This window comes from Salvia splendens, chromosome 13, assembly GCF_004379255.2.
Source record: "Salvia splendens isolate huo1 chromosome 13, SspV2, whole genome shotgun sequence".
In the NCBI taxonomy this organism is placed as follows: Eukaryota; Viridiplantae; Streptophyta; class Magnoliopsida; order Lamiales; family Lamiaceae; genus Salvia; species Salvia splendens.
This window is the reverse complement of record NC_056044.1, coordinates 19,195,906-19,213,911: the sequence shown is the minus strand read 5'-3', so window position 1 is coordinate 19,213,911 and position 18,006 is coordinate 19,195,906. Positions and strand designations below refer to the sequence as shown.

The 18,006-nt window shown below is 39.7% G+C and overlaps 1 protein-coding gene across 1 annotated transcript; it reads left to right on the top strand.

The window, feature by feature from the left end:
* The first annotated feature begins 8,437 nt into the window (after window positions 1–8,437).
* Window positions 8,438–11,224, top strand: LOC121760211. Its single transcript, XM_042155856.1, has 2 exons — window positions 8,438–9,202; window positions 9,692–11,224. Exons 1-2 carry the CDS (start codon window positions 8,481–8,483, stop codon window positions 10,860–10,862), a joined length of 1,893 nt encoding a protein of 630 aa, XP_042011790.1. The 5' UTR covers window positions 8,438–8,480; the 3' UTR covers window positions 10,863–11,224.
* The last annotated feature ends 6,782 nt before the right edge of the window (window positions 11,225–18,006 follow it).

The following is an 18,006-nucleotide window of genomic DNA, read 5'->3' as shown; positions in this document are numbered from 1 at the left end:
AATGAATTATCCATTGCCTTGCAAAAGAAAGATCAAAATATTATTCAAGCCATATCATTGATCCAAAGTGTGAAACATCAGTTGCAAAGTTTTAGAGAGAATGGATGGGAAGACATACATGATCAAGCAACAAAGTTTTGTGAATTGCATAATATTTCACAAGTTGATATGGATGAAATTATACCACGCCGTGGTTATAAGAAGTATGGAGCAGAGTTGATCACGAATTTGCATCATTATCGTGTAGAGATTTTTAATCAGGTACTATAATATTCCTATTCATGTCTTATATATATATATTATAATTTATGTTATTGTGGTTGCAATGTCAAGGTGGTTGATTTAACTATACAAGAGATGGATAATCGATTTTCTGAAGCTAGCACCGAGTTGCTAGGATGCATATCATGTCTTGATCCAAGAAATTCTTTCTCTCGATTCAATGATGATCAAGTAATCCGTCTTGCTACTTTATATCACGAGGACTTCTCTGCAATTGATTGTTAACGGCTTCCACTTCAACTTAGTAATTTTATTGCTAATGTACGATGTGATCCTCAATTTGCTGCCTTAAGCAACTTAGGAGACGTTGCTACGGAAATGGTCAAAAGTGGTAAGCATTTGGTTTTTCCGTTGGTTTATCGGATTATGGAGTTGGCATTGGTTTTACCTGTTGCTACTGCTTCTGTTGAGAGAGCATTTTCTGCAATGAAGACTATCAAGACCGACTTGCGAAATCGGATGGGAGATGAGTGGATGAATGATAGTTTAATTGTGTACATTGAGAAGGACCTGTTTTCAACGATTGATAATGAAAAAATCTTGCAACGTTTTCAATCGATGAGAACGCGTAGAATTCAGTTGCCATCGCTTTAGACGTAAAACCGCAACTATGACATGTTATTTTTATTAGATATATTTTGGACTACTTCGTATTAAATATATATGCATTTTATAGTTTTTACGATTTTTATATTGTATAATTATATATATATATATATATATTATGTTTGACCGTGAAAAAATATATAGTGAAGTCCAGCCCTTACAGTCAATTTTTTCTGCGTCCGCCCCTGAGTGGTGCAGTGGTAGACATGTTACCTTACCATCCTGTAGACTGGGTAGCGAATCCAATGGAAGACAGTTTCTTTTGTGCCATGTTCAGTGTCCTTCTTTCTTTTAATTATCTCTTTATGTGTTATAACATTTCTTGTATATGATAGTTTTGCTAATGAATCAAATTTTCCATGTTTTGTCATGTTAAGTATTTTAATGTTTTGAATGCATTTAATTTTGTTTATATTTTTGTTATTGTACATTCAAAAACTCCTAATTAATTTATTTAATATTCTCTTATAAACATTGTTTGATTCTCTTATCATGCATTTATATTATCTTTATTATTTCTCGATCCTTTGCTAAACAATTTAATTTATTTTAATGCATTTTTAATATTTCACTCTTTCAAATATATTCTAATTTATATATATAATGATGTTTATTATCGAAAAAACGATATCAAATGATTAAAGCATCGGTACAATTTTGAAACTCTAAATTGTTATAACTGTTTATCGCACCCCCAGATTGAAAATCCTGGATCCGCCACTGCTGGCGAGTTCTACTGCAACAGCTACGAGGGCCAAATGGCCCTCATGAGATGGATGTATCATTGTTGAGACTGCAATCAATCTATTCATTACCATTGCTTTCCTGCTACATCGGGTTGGAACAGAAACATCAAATATGGGACAAAGCAGTACGAGATTTCCAGTATTCATGATCACCCTCTTAGATTTCAAATCGAAACCAACAAATAGAAATGTGACCATGTCATTATAATTACTATGATGAGCCTTGATTTCAATGTGCGCTATGCTTCTTTGACGTGTGTAAATCATGCGGTCTGATGCACATGGGTATGCCAATGACAATGAGCCATCCGATCGCGTGCATATGTAAATTGCTGTGTTTATGTTATGTGCTAAATGTGTGTTGTTTTGTGTATATTGTAGTATTTCATTAATATTGTATACAAAATATTTATAATTCTTGTGTATTTACTGTTGTTCTTGTGTATGTTTTTTCGAAAAGAAAATTTGAAGCCCGGGTTTAATTAATGTCACATTTCCATGTCGATTAAAGTCATCAATATAATGCTAAAAACTATTGTTTCGATCCAAATTATCTAGTATCCCTCTGTCCTAAAAAAGCAATCTCATTTTGTAATTTTCGTATTTTACAAAATAGAATCAATTAAAACAAAAATGAGAATATATGATATATTTAGAAACAGAAAATCAAAAAAAAAAGAAAGCATATCTCATTTTTATAAGATGTTTACATTGTTAGAAAAGAAAGGTATAAGCTTGTAGGATAAGCTTTGTATTAGCTTGGAGGCTAAGAAATACATTAGCTTGGAGGCTAAGAAATACATGAGCTTGGTGCCCAAGAATATATTAGCTTGGTGCCCAAGAATACTTGTAGCACAAGCTTTGTAATGCCCTATATAAGGGTGTCATATTGTTGAAGAAAATAATAAAGCCTTTTACCAAAATCATTCTTCTTCTTAGCCATTTAACATGGCATCAGAGCAAGCAACGATTCTTGGAGCTCAGAATCAATCTCATCATCGCTCTTAAACCTCTCCCAACCTCTTGGCCAAGAACCTGTAAAAGGCAGAAATGTCAGAAACTGAAAAGGTGATCACCGGCGACCCGAACTCATCCGAAGCGGATGAGTTTGCACGTCTCTTTTCAAATTTCATGCGAAAAAGCCTCATGCAAAACCAACCACCAGAAAATCCCGACAAACCAGAAAAACCAATATACAAGACCGATTCTCAACCCTTGACAGTAGGGTTTAAACTCAACGGAGAGAACTATCCGGTATGGTCCATCCTGATGCACAATGCGATTAGCGGAAGGGGGATGGTATCTCACATCACTGGAGTCCCATCCCCACCAGCAAGAACAGATCCAACGTTTACACAATGGCAGGAAGCCGACCATTGTGTATTTACGTGGCTAGTTCAAAATATCGAGACCAAATTGGTCAGCCGAAAGGCTCAACAACCGACGGCGAAGCACATATGGGACAGCCTGGCCGTAACATACAAAAGCGGTGGAGATTCGTTACAGATATACAATCTACACCGTAGGGCAAGCACTCTAAAACAGGGGAACACCACACTGGAGGAAGTGTGGAACGATCTCAATGAGATATGGACAACAATTGACCAAAAGAGGCCCAACCGGATGAAATGCCCTGATGATATACAGATCCACAATGAAGAAACTAAACAAAACAGACTATATCAGTTTCTTACGGCATTGGATGACAAGTATGAAATCGTAAAGAGAGAGGTGTTAAAAATGGAACCACTTCCCTCAGCCTAGCAAGCGTACAACATAGCGAAGCGGGAAGATGCCCGATCGGAAATTCTCCGTCCTATAGACGGAAAACCCCCAGGAGACGGAATCGGAGCAGGGCTATTCATGGCGAGGAGGCCAAATCACTCCACCGCTCCAAGCCGTGGTGGCAGTAGCAGAAATGGGGGATGGAACCAACGGACATCCGAGGAGCGAAGAACGGATGATGATAGATCCAAATTGGTTTGTACCAATTGTGGAAAACGCAAGCACACAAGAGAGCAATGCTTTGAATTGGTGGGGTATCCGGAATGGTGGGAGTTGAAGCACAAATCGGCGGCTACTCGGCCACCGTGAAGCAAAGGCCACGCCGCCGCGGCTGTTGGAACGGATGGAGGAATCACAACCCTCGCCGCCACCGAGGGCAGCCGTGACACGGCTACTCATACCCGGGGCAACGAGCAGTTGATCGGCGCACCACCGAGAACAGCCGGAATCGGGCAGTTCGCCCCTGGAGGAACCAAATCCGACGAAGAGGAAATGAGGAAACGGCGGGAGGTAACGCGGTATTAGGGTTAGGTTTGCAACCTAACCCTCGGCCTTCCTTACCTTTACAAAATATACCTCATGATGAAAATATGTTTGATTTGGCCCCAATAAAATTTCGAAATTCTAAAATAAACCCCAACATGCTCGAAAGCTATAAATCAACCCCCATTGAATGTAAAAATAGGTTTCAAGTCCTAGAAAATTTTGGGACAGCATGTGCTATGTCTGCAGGTATTGGAAAAATCAATAGGTGGATTTTTGATTGCGGGGCCACTGACACTATGACTTATGATGAGTCAGATATTTCTAAAACTCACAAGCCTTACCTATCTCATATTCAGACTGCTAGTGGGGATTTTACGGTTGTAAAGGGGGCAGGGACTGTGAAGATTTCTCCAACTTTAGAATTATCTAATTGTTTGCATGTTCCCTTACTTTCCCATAAACTACTGTCAATCAGTCATGTGACTCGGGTATTAAATTGCACACTGCTAATGCAACCGAATTTCTGTCTACTGCAGGATATCAGGACCGGAGAGATTATTGGGCGTGGCACTGAAAGTAACGGGCTGTACTACGTGGATGAGATAGCCCAAAAAGGAGCTGCCATGCTAACTCACGGGTCTGCTGATAGGGAAGCTTGGCTTTGGCACCGACGCCTAGGACATCCTTCTCCGGGTTATTTAAAAATGTTATTTCCTAATATAACCTCAAAATCGAGCATGTATTGTGAAACTTGTGTTTTAGCTAAAAGCCATATAAACCCCTATTTGTTGAGTAATTCTCGTACTAAATCTATTTTTGATTTAATACATTCTGATGTTTGGGGGCCCGCACCAGTAGTTGGGGGGACAAGGCTTTAGATACTTTCTTATCTTTGTTGACGATTGTACCCGTATGACTTGGGTATACTTTATGAAGCATAAATCTGAAGTTTTCAAAAACTTTGTCCACTTCTATAATCTTGTCCAAACACAATACCAAAAACCCATCAAAACCCTTCGATCTGATAATGGGGGGGGGGGAGTTTGTCAATTCCAAAATGAAACAGTTCATCCTAGAAAAGGGAATGATACACCAAACCACCTGTGCCCACACTCCAGAACAAAATGGGGTAGCCGAAAGGAAAAATAGAATCCTACTAGAAATGACCCGTGCCATACTCATTGAATCACAAGTCCCAAAGACCTTCTGGCCTGAAGCCCTCGCCACTTCCGCTTACCTTCTAAATCGGCTACCTACCCATATCCTAAAGTTTCAAACGCCAGTCGATACCCTAGCCCTATACACGACCATTCCTCAACATCTTTCCCTAAAACCTCGGATCTTTGGCTGCTCCGTCTTTGTCCATATACCAAAACATGAACGAACAAAATTATCCCCATGCGCTATTAAATGTGTATTTGTGGGTTACGGGGTGAACCAAAAGGGTTATAGATGCTTTGATCCTAAATCTAATCGTATGTATACGACCATGAATTGTGACTTTCTTTAATCAGAGTACTTCTATACCTACCTTAGCGGTCAGGGGGAGGGTGATATTAGGACACCTAATAGTGACCCACTAAGCTGGGTGTCAATGCCAAGTGTACCAGAAGTGGACCTACCAGAGGAAGCAGTACGCAACTCCGCTGGACAAGTCTCTGACGTGGTGCAGACTGAAGCGACAGGTGACACAAGTCCTAGTAGTGACTCTCCGCTCCTGATATCGAATGTAAGTACTCTTGCCCCTGTCAATGAGATTACTGGAACTAGTGTTGTGGATGAGACTCAGGGGGAGAATAGTGATCAACCTAAAGAAGTTGAAATGGATGAAGTTGAGGGAGTCGATCCTGACACTGGGAGATATATACTACCTCCAAGGGCAAACAGGGGAGTACCACCAAAGAGGTACAGTCCAGAAAGAATCAACAGAAAGGAAAGATACTCTGTTGCTAACTTGGCAAAAGGGCACCTGACTGAGATGGCTCAGGCGTTCGAGGAAGCACTCTACGACGAGGAGGAAATCCCACAGTCAGCCGATGAAGCGATGAGGAACAAGCATTGGAGAGAAGCTATGAAAAAGGAGATAGATGTTTTAATGCGTAACCACACATGGGACAAGTGTATACTCCCCGAATGAAAGAAACCAGTTGGGTGCAGATGGGTGTTCACCATTAAGCGGAGACCGGATGGAAGTATCGAGCGGTATAAAGCTCGACTGGTGGCTAAAGGGTACACTCAGACTTATGGAATAGACTACTCAGAAACGTTCTCTCCTGTAGCTAAGATGGATACAGTCCGAGTACTACTTTCCATTGCAGCCAATCGAGATTGGCCACTGTACTAGTTCGACGTCACTAACGCCTTTCTTCATGGGGAGTTGAAAAAGGAAATATATATAGAGGCGCCACCAGGCTTCTCTGATGAGTTCAAGGCAGGTGAAGGATGCCGATTGAGGAAGACTCTGTATGGGCTAAAGCAGTCACTGAGAGTCTGGTTTGGTAGATTTGCAGACGCAATGAAGAGCTATGGATACATGCAAAGCAATTCAGATCATACACTGTTCCTGAAAAGGCACGAGGGAAAGACTACCTGTTTAATTGTGTACGTTGATGACATGATTATTACAGGCGATGAAGCAAAGGAAATTGAGAATTTGAAGGAGAAGCTTTTCAAAGAATTTGAGATGAAGGATTTATCTCACACTAGACCTGACATCGCTTATGCTGTAGGGGTTGTAAGTCAATTTATGCATCAACCCCAGGCCGAACACTTAGAAGCTGCACTAAGAATAGTTTGATATTTGAAGGGAACCGTCGGACACGGAATAGTGTTTAAGAAAAATAGAGACTTAGACATCCATGGGTATACTGATGCAGATTGGGCAGGTAATCCAGTGGATAGAAGGTCGACTTCAGGCTACTTTACATTCGTTGGAGGAAACTTGGTAACGTGGAAGATTAAGAAGTAGAAGGTGGTAGCCCTGTCTAGTGCAGAGGCAGAATTCAGAGGAATTAAGAGTGGTCTGACCGAGATCATGTGGTTGAGGAAATTGATGACAGGGTTTGATTATATTCCAAGTAAGAGTCAGTTATATTGCGACAACAAAGCCGCCATAAGCATTTCAGAGAATCCAGTCCAACATGACCGAACAAAGCACGTTGAGGTGGATAGACTCTTCATCAAGGAAAAAATTGAAGAAGGAGTGGTTGAATTCCCTTTTGTACGTTCTGAAGATCAACTAGCAGATATACTGACCAAGGCAGTTAGCTCAAGGAGCCTTGAAGGAGTTCTTGACAAATTGAGTATCGGGGATCCCACTTTCAATTTGAGGGGAGTGTTAGAAAAAGAAAGGTATAAGCTTATAGGATAAGCTTTGTATTAGCTTGGAGGCTAAGAAATACATTAGCTTAGAGGCTAAGAAATACATGAGCTTGGTGCCCAAGAATAAATTAGCTTGGTGCCCAAGAATACTTGTAGCACAAGCTTTGTAATGCCCTATATAAGGGTGTCATATTGTTGAAGAAAATAATAAAGCCTTTTACCAAAATCCTTCTTCTTCTTAGCCATTTAACATACATTTTGATTTCTTTATCTTGATATGATTATCCGTAGCATCTAATTATATTAACTGAAATTCAAATTAACTAATTATATTTATAGATTATAATACCTTCCACGCATTTAATTATTTGATTTAAACATATTGCTCATATATTTTGATACGAATATATCTTAATATCCTCATATCTCCATTATTCCATATATTATTGATTTAACATATCTTTCCTATTTCTTGATAATTAAGTTAGGTTATTCTATAAATATGAGCCTTTGTTATTCCTTTCCATCAATGAAGAAATATTATAAACTTATTTTCCATTTTTGCATTTTACTTTTCTGTTAATCTTTGTTCTTGGTTTGATCGACGGGCAAAGCTCCCGCGACTCCCTTTTATCCTCCACCTATCGCAATCGCAACGCCGGAATCTTGTTAACATATTTTCTTTTCGGTTCTGATCAAAGTCGTCAATATATAATGCTAAAACTATTGTTTCGATCCAAAGTATCGTACTATTTTTCATAGCTAATACGTTGATATTAAAAACTAAATAACTCTTTGTATCAGAATATGTTTTTTATTAAGAATCTAAGATACCTTTAATGTGTCCAAGAAAAGAATGTGTGAACCTTTTATTTTCTCTTTGCTCGAGCTCAAAGTTTGCATGATTCTGTTACTACTCAATGTATTTATATGAGTATTATCTTTTCCAGTGAGCAGTGATAAAAATAGGGAAAAAGGAAAACAAATGTTAAGATAAAAATAAAGTACTAAAATAGAGGAAGAGATTTTTTGTAAACGTCCATTTAAAGCAAAAATAAGAATATTATGATTGAGTTTTAGAGACTTGTTATAACTGACTAATTTGTATTGTATAGTGGTATCTATTCTTTTCTCACACTCCAAGTCTGCATTACTCAATATATATATGTAAGAGTTAGCGTTATCTTTTCCAATGTGAGATGTCATTAAAAGAGAGAGAAAAAGAAGAAAATTTGCTAAAAAAAAGATAGACAAATGGAGCTTGAGAGTTATACTCATGTGGTTCATGAACACCCGATGAGTCTGATCCCATACTCGGTCAACGAAAGGGGTCACAACTCTTGGTGCTCTGGTTGTTGGAGATTCATTTTACCCGGAGATGCAACTTACGGTTGTAGCCTCAAGTGTGGATTTCGTAAGTTGTTACACAAAGAATGCATGGAAATGCCGCGAGAGATTAAGCATCCTTCACACCCTCTCACACTCCAGGTAGTTCCACGCAAACTTCATGGATTAATAAAATGTGTAGTTTGTAAACAGGGTGTGTCCGGGTTAAGCTACGGATGCAGTGATGGATTGTGGATCCACATGCCATGTGCAGATGATGTTGGTAATGATAAGAAAGAAAAGCAGCGACGAATAAAGCATCCGAGCCACCCTCAACATGAGTTACGTTTTTCAAAGAAAACGAGGTGGTGTCCATTCCCCTGCGATGCATGTGGTGTCACTCAACAGGGGGACTCCTACATCTGCACTGGTTGCGACTACTCCATACACGAGAGTTGCGCACTCCTCCCACCGTCTGCAGACTTCCCTCATCATCACCATGCTCTTTCCCTCGCCTTTTCTCCTCCGTCTGAGTACATCCGATATGAATTTGATTGTGGGATGTGCAACTCAACTTTGTCGTTGAGACGTTGGGTCTATCATTGCCACCTTTGCAGATATGTCGTCCATCTCAAATGTGTAGCCTCCAAGTAATACTTCTTACTCTCTTTTTTGGCAAAAAGCATCACACTTTATCTCACTTAATATTTTGTTCCATCTCATACTAAATTCTATCTTTGTTTATCTACTTTATTATGCCCGTTTTCTTGAATCTTATGCCCCAACTATTTTGGGACGAATGAAGTATTATTAATTAGTACTCTATTTGTTCAAACTAAGTTGGGTCACTTCTTTTGGACACGAGGATTAAAAAATTGTGTTGAATGAGTTAAATGAGAATAAAATTAAATATGAGAGAAAAAAAGTAGGATAGATAAGAGAGAGTAAAGTATGTGATGGAGTAAAGTAAAAGCAATTACATGTTTTATTTTTTGTTAAAAAAGAAAATGACTCAACTTTATTGGAACGTCCCGAAAAGAAATATTACTCAATTTTATTGGGACGGAGGGAGTACCATTTTTGTAAAGGTGCATGCTTAGCTTTTGTGCTAAAAATAATTAATTAATTGTTTCATTCAGATTTGATAGTGACAATGAAAATGCAAAAGCAAATGATGATGAGAAAGAGGTTACCATATTCCCAAAAGCAAAAGAAGACTTGTATGAGGAGATGATCAGGCCATTCGTTAAGCAACAAAAAGAAAAAGAACAGATTTCCATCCCTCATCATGATAATGACAATCACAACATCGGTGGCAAGTATAGCTTCTCCAATCATCCTCATCTACTAACTTTTACTACATTTTCTTCAGCTTCATCGTCTTCTCATGATCAGTACAAAATAGATGAAGATGATGAAGATGATCCTGACAATATTCCAAGATGGGAATTAATATGTGATGGGTGCACACTGTCTATACAAGAAAAGAAGCAAACCGAAGATGATGATTACTATGAGCATGGTTACATGAGTTGTGATGAATGCAATTACTTTCTCCATTTATCCTGCTTCAACTTACCACTACACAGCCCTTCTCTTCCAATTCATCCTTTCAAAGATCACAACCTAACACTTAAAAATGCTAGAAAATGGATGTATTGTTTTGTTTGTAATAGCTATACGAATGGGCTCTTCTACAGGTGTACCAATCAATATTGTGGGTACACAATAGACATCAAGTGTGCTTCTCTACCCAACACCATAAAACACGCAGCTCATCCGCGACACAGTTATCTCACGCTAGTCACAAGCGAGAGTTATTACGATGTTGGTTTCTGTGTTAACTGTAATGCGCATGTAGCCATACAATTGGGACACTACAAATGCAATAGTTGTAGATTCAGTGTGTGTGGTAAATGTGTGATGCTACCAGCAACAAATAAGCATAGATTGGAGAATCACTTGTTACCGTTGACATATGATGCCCGTGTTAACCGTCCTGGTGAGTTCTACTGCAGCAGCTGTGAAGACCAAATAAACCCCAAAAGCTGGATGTATCATTGCCGAGACTGCGATCAATCCTTTGATCCCAAATGCTTTCCTGCTACGTCGGGTTTGTTTAGAAACATCAAATATGGGACACGACAGTATATGAATTCCAGTATTCATGACCACCCTCTTAGATTTCAAATCATAACCAAGAATAGGAGATGTGGCCTATGTCGTAAGGACGAGTATGAAATTTCAATGTGTGTCACTGTCATGCTTCTTTGTCATGTGTTCTACATGCGGTACGAGACGCATGGGTGATGCCATCTGATTGTAGATTGTTGTGTTCATATTATGTGCTAAATGTGTTTTGTTCTTTTATCTTTATATCTTTTTGATATATATTGTTTACAAAAGTTTTAAAATTCTTGTGCATTTACTGATATTCGGCCAACAAAGCTGTTATGAATATAAGGCTTTCCAAAGCAATGAGGATGCATGATAAGATCAAGTGGAGCATACAATACAAGATCAAGAAGTGGAAGTTTGAAAGTTAGTTGAGACTAACGGCTACTAGCCGTTTGGAGCTCGTTTGTTAGCTGCGGTTTTTCAACCGATTCTTGAGAGAATTTCTTGATTCTTTCTTTGTTGTGTAGCAAGTATAAATGCTTGTAATTCTTAGTTTGTTTAGTATCTTCTGCAGTTACAATAATAAAATTTCCAGTTCAAGTTCTTCACAAAAATATACTCTCTTCTTTCTCATCTTGTCTTCGGTTAAAACAAGCTTCGCTTTAGGGTTTTGATCTGCATGCTTGATCATCCATTGTTACAATTGGCGCCGTCTGTGGGAAGGCTCTGGATCGATCAAGCGGTGTGAAGATGGCAGCAAGACTCGACGTCGAAAAGTTCACGGGGAAGGAACGATTATGGCTTGTGGAAGATGAAGATGAGGGCGGTTTTAGTGCAGCAAGGCTTGTCCTCGGTTCTGGCTTCGGATGAATCAGATGGGAAGGGGAAAGATGCTGCGCTAGATGATAAAGCTCGGGCCAAGATCGAGGAGATGCAGCTTAAGGCGCATAGCGCAGTTATTCTTTGTCTTGGAGACAAAGTCTTGTGTGAAGTGCAAGGAGAGAAAACAGCTGCGGGTATCTTAAAGCTGCTAGATGATGTCTATCTAGCCAAATCTCTGGCTAATAGGCTATATATGAAGAGAAGGTTATATTCATACAGCTTCACAGAGGATAAGTCGATTGTGGAACAACTTGAGGATTTTGCAAAGTCTGTAGATGATCTAGAAGCTGTGGATTGCAAGATTGCTGATGAGGATAAAGCAATCTTGGTGTTGAATGCTCTTCCTGACTCCTACAATCAACTAAGGGATGCTATCCTATATGGAAGGGACAAGGTGATCACGTATAGTGAGGTTCATGCGGCGCTAATGGCTAAGGAGTTGCAAAAGGGAGGCAGCAAACCCTCTGAAAACGCTGCTGAGTCTCTCAATATCAGAAAGTTCAGCAAGCAAAAATTTAAGAAGCAGAAGGGTGATTAATATAAGGGTCAAAACCCTGGAATGAAGGAGTCCCTTTCATGTTTTTGGTGTAAAAAGCCCGGTCACTTGAAGAAGGACTGCCATGGGTGGAAGAAGAAGCAGGCTGAGGAGAGAAAGGCACACTCAAACCAGATCAGTGATGATGTAGAGAATCTCCCAGAGGTAACGAATGTGGTGGATAGAATTGAGAGGGGTTCTTGGATAATGGACTCCGGGTGTTCATTTCGTATTTGTCCACACATCGATTGGTTCCAAGATTTGGTGAAGTCCACTGGTTCAGTTCTCTTGGGAAATGATAAAGCTTGCACTATCATGGGAGTTGGAAGTATTAAGCTCAAGCTGAAAGATGGATCATTGAAAGTTCTGACAGAAGTAAGATATATTCCGGAAGTGAGAAGAAATCTTATTTCTTTGGGCACTCTTGAAAGGAAAGGCTATTCTTTTGTCTCAGAAAATGGAGTGATGAGGGTATGCAAGGGCCAAGATGTTAAAATGGTGGCACAAAGGGGTGGAAGCTTGTACTATCTGCAGGCTAGTGTCATAGTTGGTGAAGCCCATGTAGCTGCAAACTCAGATTTGAGATCTTGGCACATCAAGCCGGGACATCCAGCTGAGGGAACATTGAAGGCTCTGATCCAGAGTAAGTATATTGCTGTAAATAGCATGGAGAAGCTGGATCAGTGTCAAGATTGCCTGCTGGGAAAGGCCAAGAAGTTGTCATTTCCAACGGGCAACCACTCCTCAACAGCTCCATTGGATTACATCCATTCTGATCTCTGGGGGCCATCTCCAGTTGCAAGTCTTGGTGGAGGAAAGTACTACATGTCAATCATAGACGATTTCTCAAGAAAGGTATGGGTATTCATACTAAGAGAAAAGTCTCAAGCCTTTATCACATTCAAGAATTGGTGCAAGCTCATGGAGAATGAAAAGGGATCTCTACCTAAAGTGCTTAGAACTGATAATGGACTAGAGTATCTGTCCAATGAGTTCGATGCTTACTGCAGTGAAAATGGAGTTAGGAGGCACAAGACAGTTCCAGCTAACCCTCAACAAAATGGGGTTGCGGAAAGGATGAACCGTACTTTGCTTGAGAGAGTTAGATGTCTCCTATCTTCCTCTGGAATTCACAAAAGATTTTGGTCAGAGGCTGTCACCACTGCTGCTTTCTTGATCAACAAATGTCCTTCCTCGGCTATAGGAAGCTCTATCCCAGATGCAAAATGGTATGGTTCTACTCCAGATTATTCAATACTAAAGCCATTTGGCTGTAAGGCCTTTGCACATGTTAAGCAAGGGAAGTTGGAAGCAAGGGCTTTACAGTGTGTTATGCTTGGATATGAAAAAGGTGTTAAGGGATACCGACTGTGGTGTACTGAGGCTGGGAAGCAGAGGATTGTCATTAGCCGTGATGTTAGATTCTTGGAAGATAATATGCCATTTCTCAGTAGAGCAAGTGATGATCAGCAGACTGGAAGTTCCAGCAACTTTGGGCCTTCTGTGGTACAATCAGAGGGTGTTTCATCTCAAGATGTCAGTGAAGAGATTGATGAAGCAGGTGGAGGGTCTCAGGAGAGCCATGGCAATGATATTGGTGATGGAGTTACTCAACAAGAGTCCACACAAGAGTATCAGTTGGCTAGAGATAGGCCAAGAAGGTCAGTGAAGGCACCTGCCAGATTTAAGGACTATGAGATGTTGTACTATGCTTTGCATATTGCCGAGGAAATGGAAGCATCAGAGCCCGGATCATACACTGAGGCTGTAAATGGGCCAGAGAAGGATCAGTGGATCCAAGCCATGAAGGAGGAGGTTGAATCCCTGATGAGCAACAAGACATGGATCTTGGTGGAGAAGGCAGAGTTCAGAAAAATAATTAGATGCAAATGGGTGTTCAAGAAGAAAATGGAGTCTGCAGATCCTTCCAAAATCATATTCAAAGCGAGGCTAGTTGCTAAGGGGTTCAATCAGGTTGAGGGGGTTGACTTTAATGAAGTATACTCCCCAGTTGTCAAGCACAATTCCATACGGGTGCTTTTGGCAGTGGCTGCTGTGAAGGGATGGGAGTTGGAGCAAATGGATGTCAAGACGGCATTCTTGAATGGGGAGCTTGAGGAAACCATATACATGGACCAGCCCCAAGGATTTGAAGTTCCCGGATCAGAGAGTAAGGTGAGTATGCTCAAGAAGAGCATATATGGGCTCAAGCAATCAAGTAGACAATGGTACTTGAAGTTTGGTGAAAGCCTGTCAAAACTTGGCTTCACAAGGTCCCTTTATGATAGTTGTGTCTTTGTGAAGAAGCAGGAAGGCAAGGGTCCCATCTATCTGCTTCTATACGTGGATGATATGCTATTGGCTGGAGAAGACATGAGGGAAATAAGAAAGGTTAAGGATCAGCTCAGTGCAGACGAAAGATCTTGGCAATGCTAGAAGGATTTTGGGGATGGATATTGCCAGAGATAAGGCCAGTAAGAAGCTTTGGCTATTTCAGACAGATTACATTCACAAAGCATTGAAGAAATTCAGACTAGAGAACATGAGAGGCACATCAACGCCTATGCCTATAAACATCAAACTGAGCAGTGATCAGAAAGCAAAAACTGAGGAAGAAATGAAGGAGATGGAATTGATTCCTTATTCCAGTGTAGTTGGGAGCTTGATGTATCTCATGATTTGTACCAGGCCAGACATAGCACATGCTATAAGTGTGACCAGCAGATATATGCAAGAGTTTGGCAGACAGCACTGGAGTGCATTGAAATGGTCTCTCAGATATCTTAGGGGAGCAGATCAGCTTGCCTTATTGTTTTCTGGAGGAGGTGAGGTCAGTGAGGAGCCGTTGGTTGGGTATTGTGACTCTGATTATGCTGCAAACGTGGATACAAGGAAGTCACAAACCGGTTATGTTTTCACCTTATTTGGAACTACCATTTGTTGGAAATCTGCTTTACAAAGTGTGGTGGCTTTGAGCACCACGGAAGCTGAGTATATGTCACTTACATCTGCGGTAAAGGAGAGTAAGTGGCTATTGGGACTTGTTTCAGAGTTTGGAATAGAGCAAGAAGGAGTTTCAGTGTATTGCGACAACAATGGAGCTCTATGCCTTGCGAAACACCCTCAGTTCCATGAACGTAGTAAACATATCGATGTGAGGCTACACTTCATAAGGGACGAGGTGGAGAGTGGAAGAGTAAGGGTGCTGAAGATCGACACTGCCCACAATCCGGCAGACATGCTCACCAAACCCTTGAACCGAGACAAATTTGTGTATTGTTGCAGTTTGGTTGGTTTGCATCCGATGAAGTCGTGATCATTGTTTTGGAGCCTAGGTGGAGATTGTTATGAATATAAGGCTTTCCAAAGCAATGAGGATGCATGATAAGATCAAGTGGAGCATACAATACAAGATCAAGAAGTGGAAGTTTGAAAGTTAGTTGAGACTAACGGCTACTAGCCGTTTGGAGCTCGTTTGTTAGTTGCGGTTTTTCAACCGATTCTTGAGAGAATTTCTTGATTCTTTCTTTGTTGTGTAGCTAGTATAAATGCTTGTAATTCTTAGTTTGTTTAGTATCTTCTGCAGTTACAATAATAAAATTTCCAGTTCAAGTTCTTCACAAAAATATACTCTCTTTTTTCTCATCTTGTCTTCGGTTAACACAAGCTTCGCTTTAGGGTTTTGATCTGCATGCTTGATCATCCATTGTTACAAAAGCTAAATCAAACTCAACGTGGCATAAGAAATGAGTACATGGGACACACTAATGTAGCAAAAATCGAAATGAGTAGGATGTGAAGGGAGTCACTACTAGAAAAATAGCTTCTTACTACACTTTTTTTACCACACTTTATAAAAAATGCCAGTATAGATATACAATCAATACACTAGCTTTTCACTACACGTCTATTATATCCTTTAACTACACCTCAAAATAAATGCCATATGGAATCTCATTTGCTGGCACTTCTAAGAATCGAAACTTGACATGTACACGTTGAATTTTAGTAATTGAAGTCATTTAAACAAGGGGAAAAGGAAAAGGAAAAGGAACAAGAACAAGAAATAAAGCAAATAGAAATGGGAAAATGGAGGAACTAACTTTCCTCTGCAACTTCCGCATGACTGACTCCTAAACCTTCTCACTTTTAACTCACACACATACACACACTGTGACACACGCACACATACAACCCTCCGCTGTCACACCGCTCCTCCGGCGACCACCTCCCTCAGCCGAACGTGGCGTCCCCTCCTTGTCTCCCTCTCTGTCTCAACATCTCTCTCCCTCTGCATGCCCAGACATACATTTCATCTCTCTGTACATCGGTTGTACGGCTGATTCCGCCGCCGCTGAAATCCAGAATCTCTATGATATTCATGACTATCCTCTATGTAAGTAACCATCCACATCTCTTGTTCATCCAATTTCAGATTCAGATTTGAAGTTAGGGTTTGTATTTAAGTTCTTCCCCAATTCAAATTTTAGCAAAACTAGGTGGAAATCCCACATTTCTTTAGATGATTTAAAAATTAAGCCTAATTTGTGAAGTGACTAGAATGAAATTGTTGAGCTTGGTGGGTGAAAGTAGAGACAACGTAGAGTTTTTCAATAGAGCTTAAGAATTTGTGTTGCTACTTTAATTAGCTTTAGATTTTGGAATATAAAAATTCATCTGTTCTTGTTAGAGGTAGTCTAACCGCAAAGGTGACTTGACTGCCAAATTCTATAAAGGGAAGACGAAGCTGGTGTGAGAGTTTCTTGATGGGCTACCAAAGAGCAAAATAGAAGTTTCTTAGTCTGATATCACTGCTATTGAGGCTGTAACGAACCCAAATCAACCCAGATTTCTTCATGTTGAGGTTTCATTTTTTGCGTATTTCATCTTTATTGGCTTTGTAATTTATTTATCATGACTAGTTGAACTTATATGCATTTTTTTGCTCCAACATTTAATCTTGTATTTACAGCGCTACTCTAGACTTGCCCGCTAAAATTTTGATTTGATACCTCAAAGAAAATATCACCGTGTTTTGGTTCATAGACTACATCATAGAAGTATCCTCGAGTTCCATCAATATTTTGGCACAAGCAGTTTACAGAAACCAGGTAATATTGCCTCTCTGCGTATGGTATAGGCTTGCCACATCATCCGCCTGATATCCACATGACTGAATCTTTTCTGAACAAGTAAAGGGGTACATCTATGTTTCTGTTTCTGAAACATAGTTTTTCATGAAAAAGATTGGGAGAAGAAGGATATGAAAAAGAGGACTACATATCTGAAAATCCACGAAAACTTGGCATAGCACAAAAGAGTAGTTAAGAGGTATTGGTGATAGCTTTTTCAATTGTTCCTACATATCTGTCAGTATATTCTAATTCTACAGTTGTTTCTCTTCTTCATACTGATCATGTGAATATTTTATTCACAATCTCTATGTTTTATAGCCTCAGTCTTCTGTTGGGAGTTGGAAATTTGCTCTACTGTTGAAAAATGCTGAAAATTGTGAGACTGAAGTTATCTCTAAAGCTAAATTCATTAGAGAGTAATTTGTTTCTTACTTTCATTTTTGTTCTTATATATGATTTCTTATTGTGATTTTGGGTGGTGTTGTTTAATGACGGGCCTTTCAGCTTCTGCTCGAGTTCCTCTTGGTCTCTTATCTGAGTCCTGTCTTTTATTATGATATTGCAGCGTTGTTGACTTTGATATGAGATGGTTAATGACTTGTGATTTCGGGATATTGATGCAGTTTCTTCTTATGTGTTCACATAATATTTATCAATGATAATGGATATTGTAACTATTTTTTTTCACCAGTTGGCAAATTTGACTACTTTTGTTGGCTACATATTTGATTACACTATGTATATGCAGTGAAAATATGATGTTTTCAGGAGAAATGTTGACAGA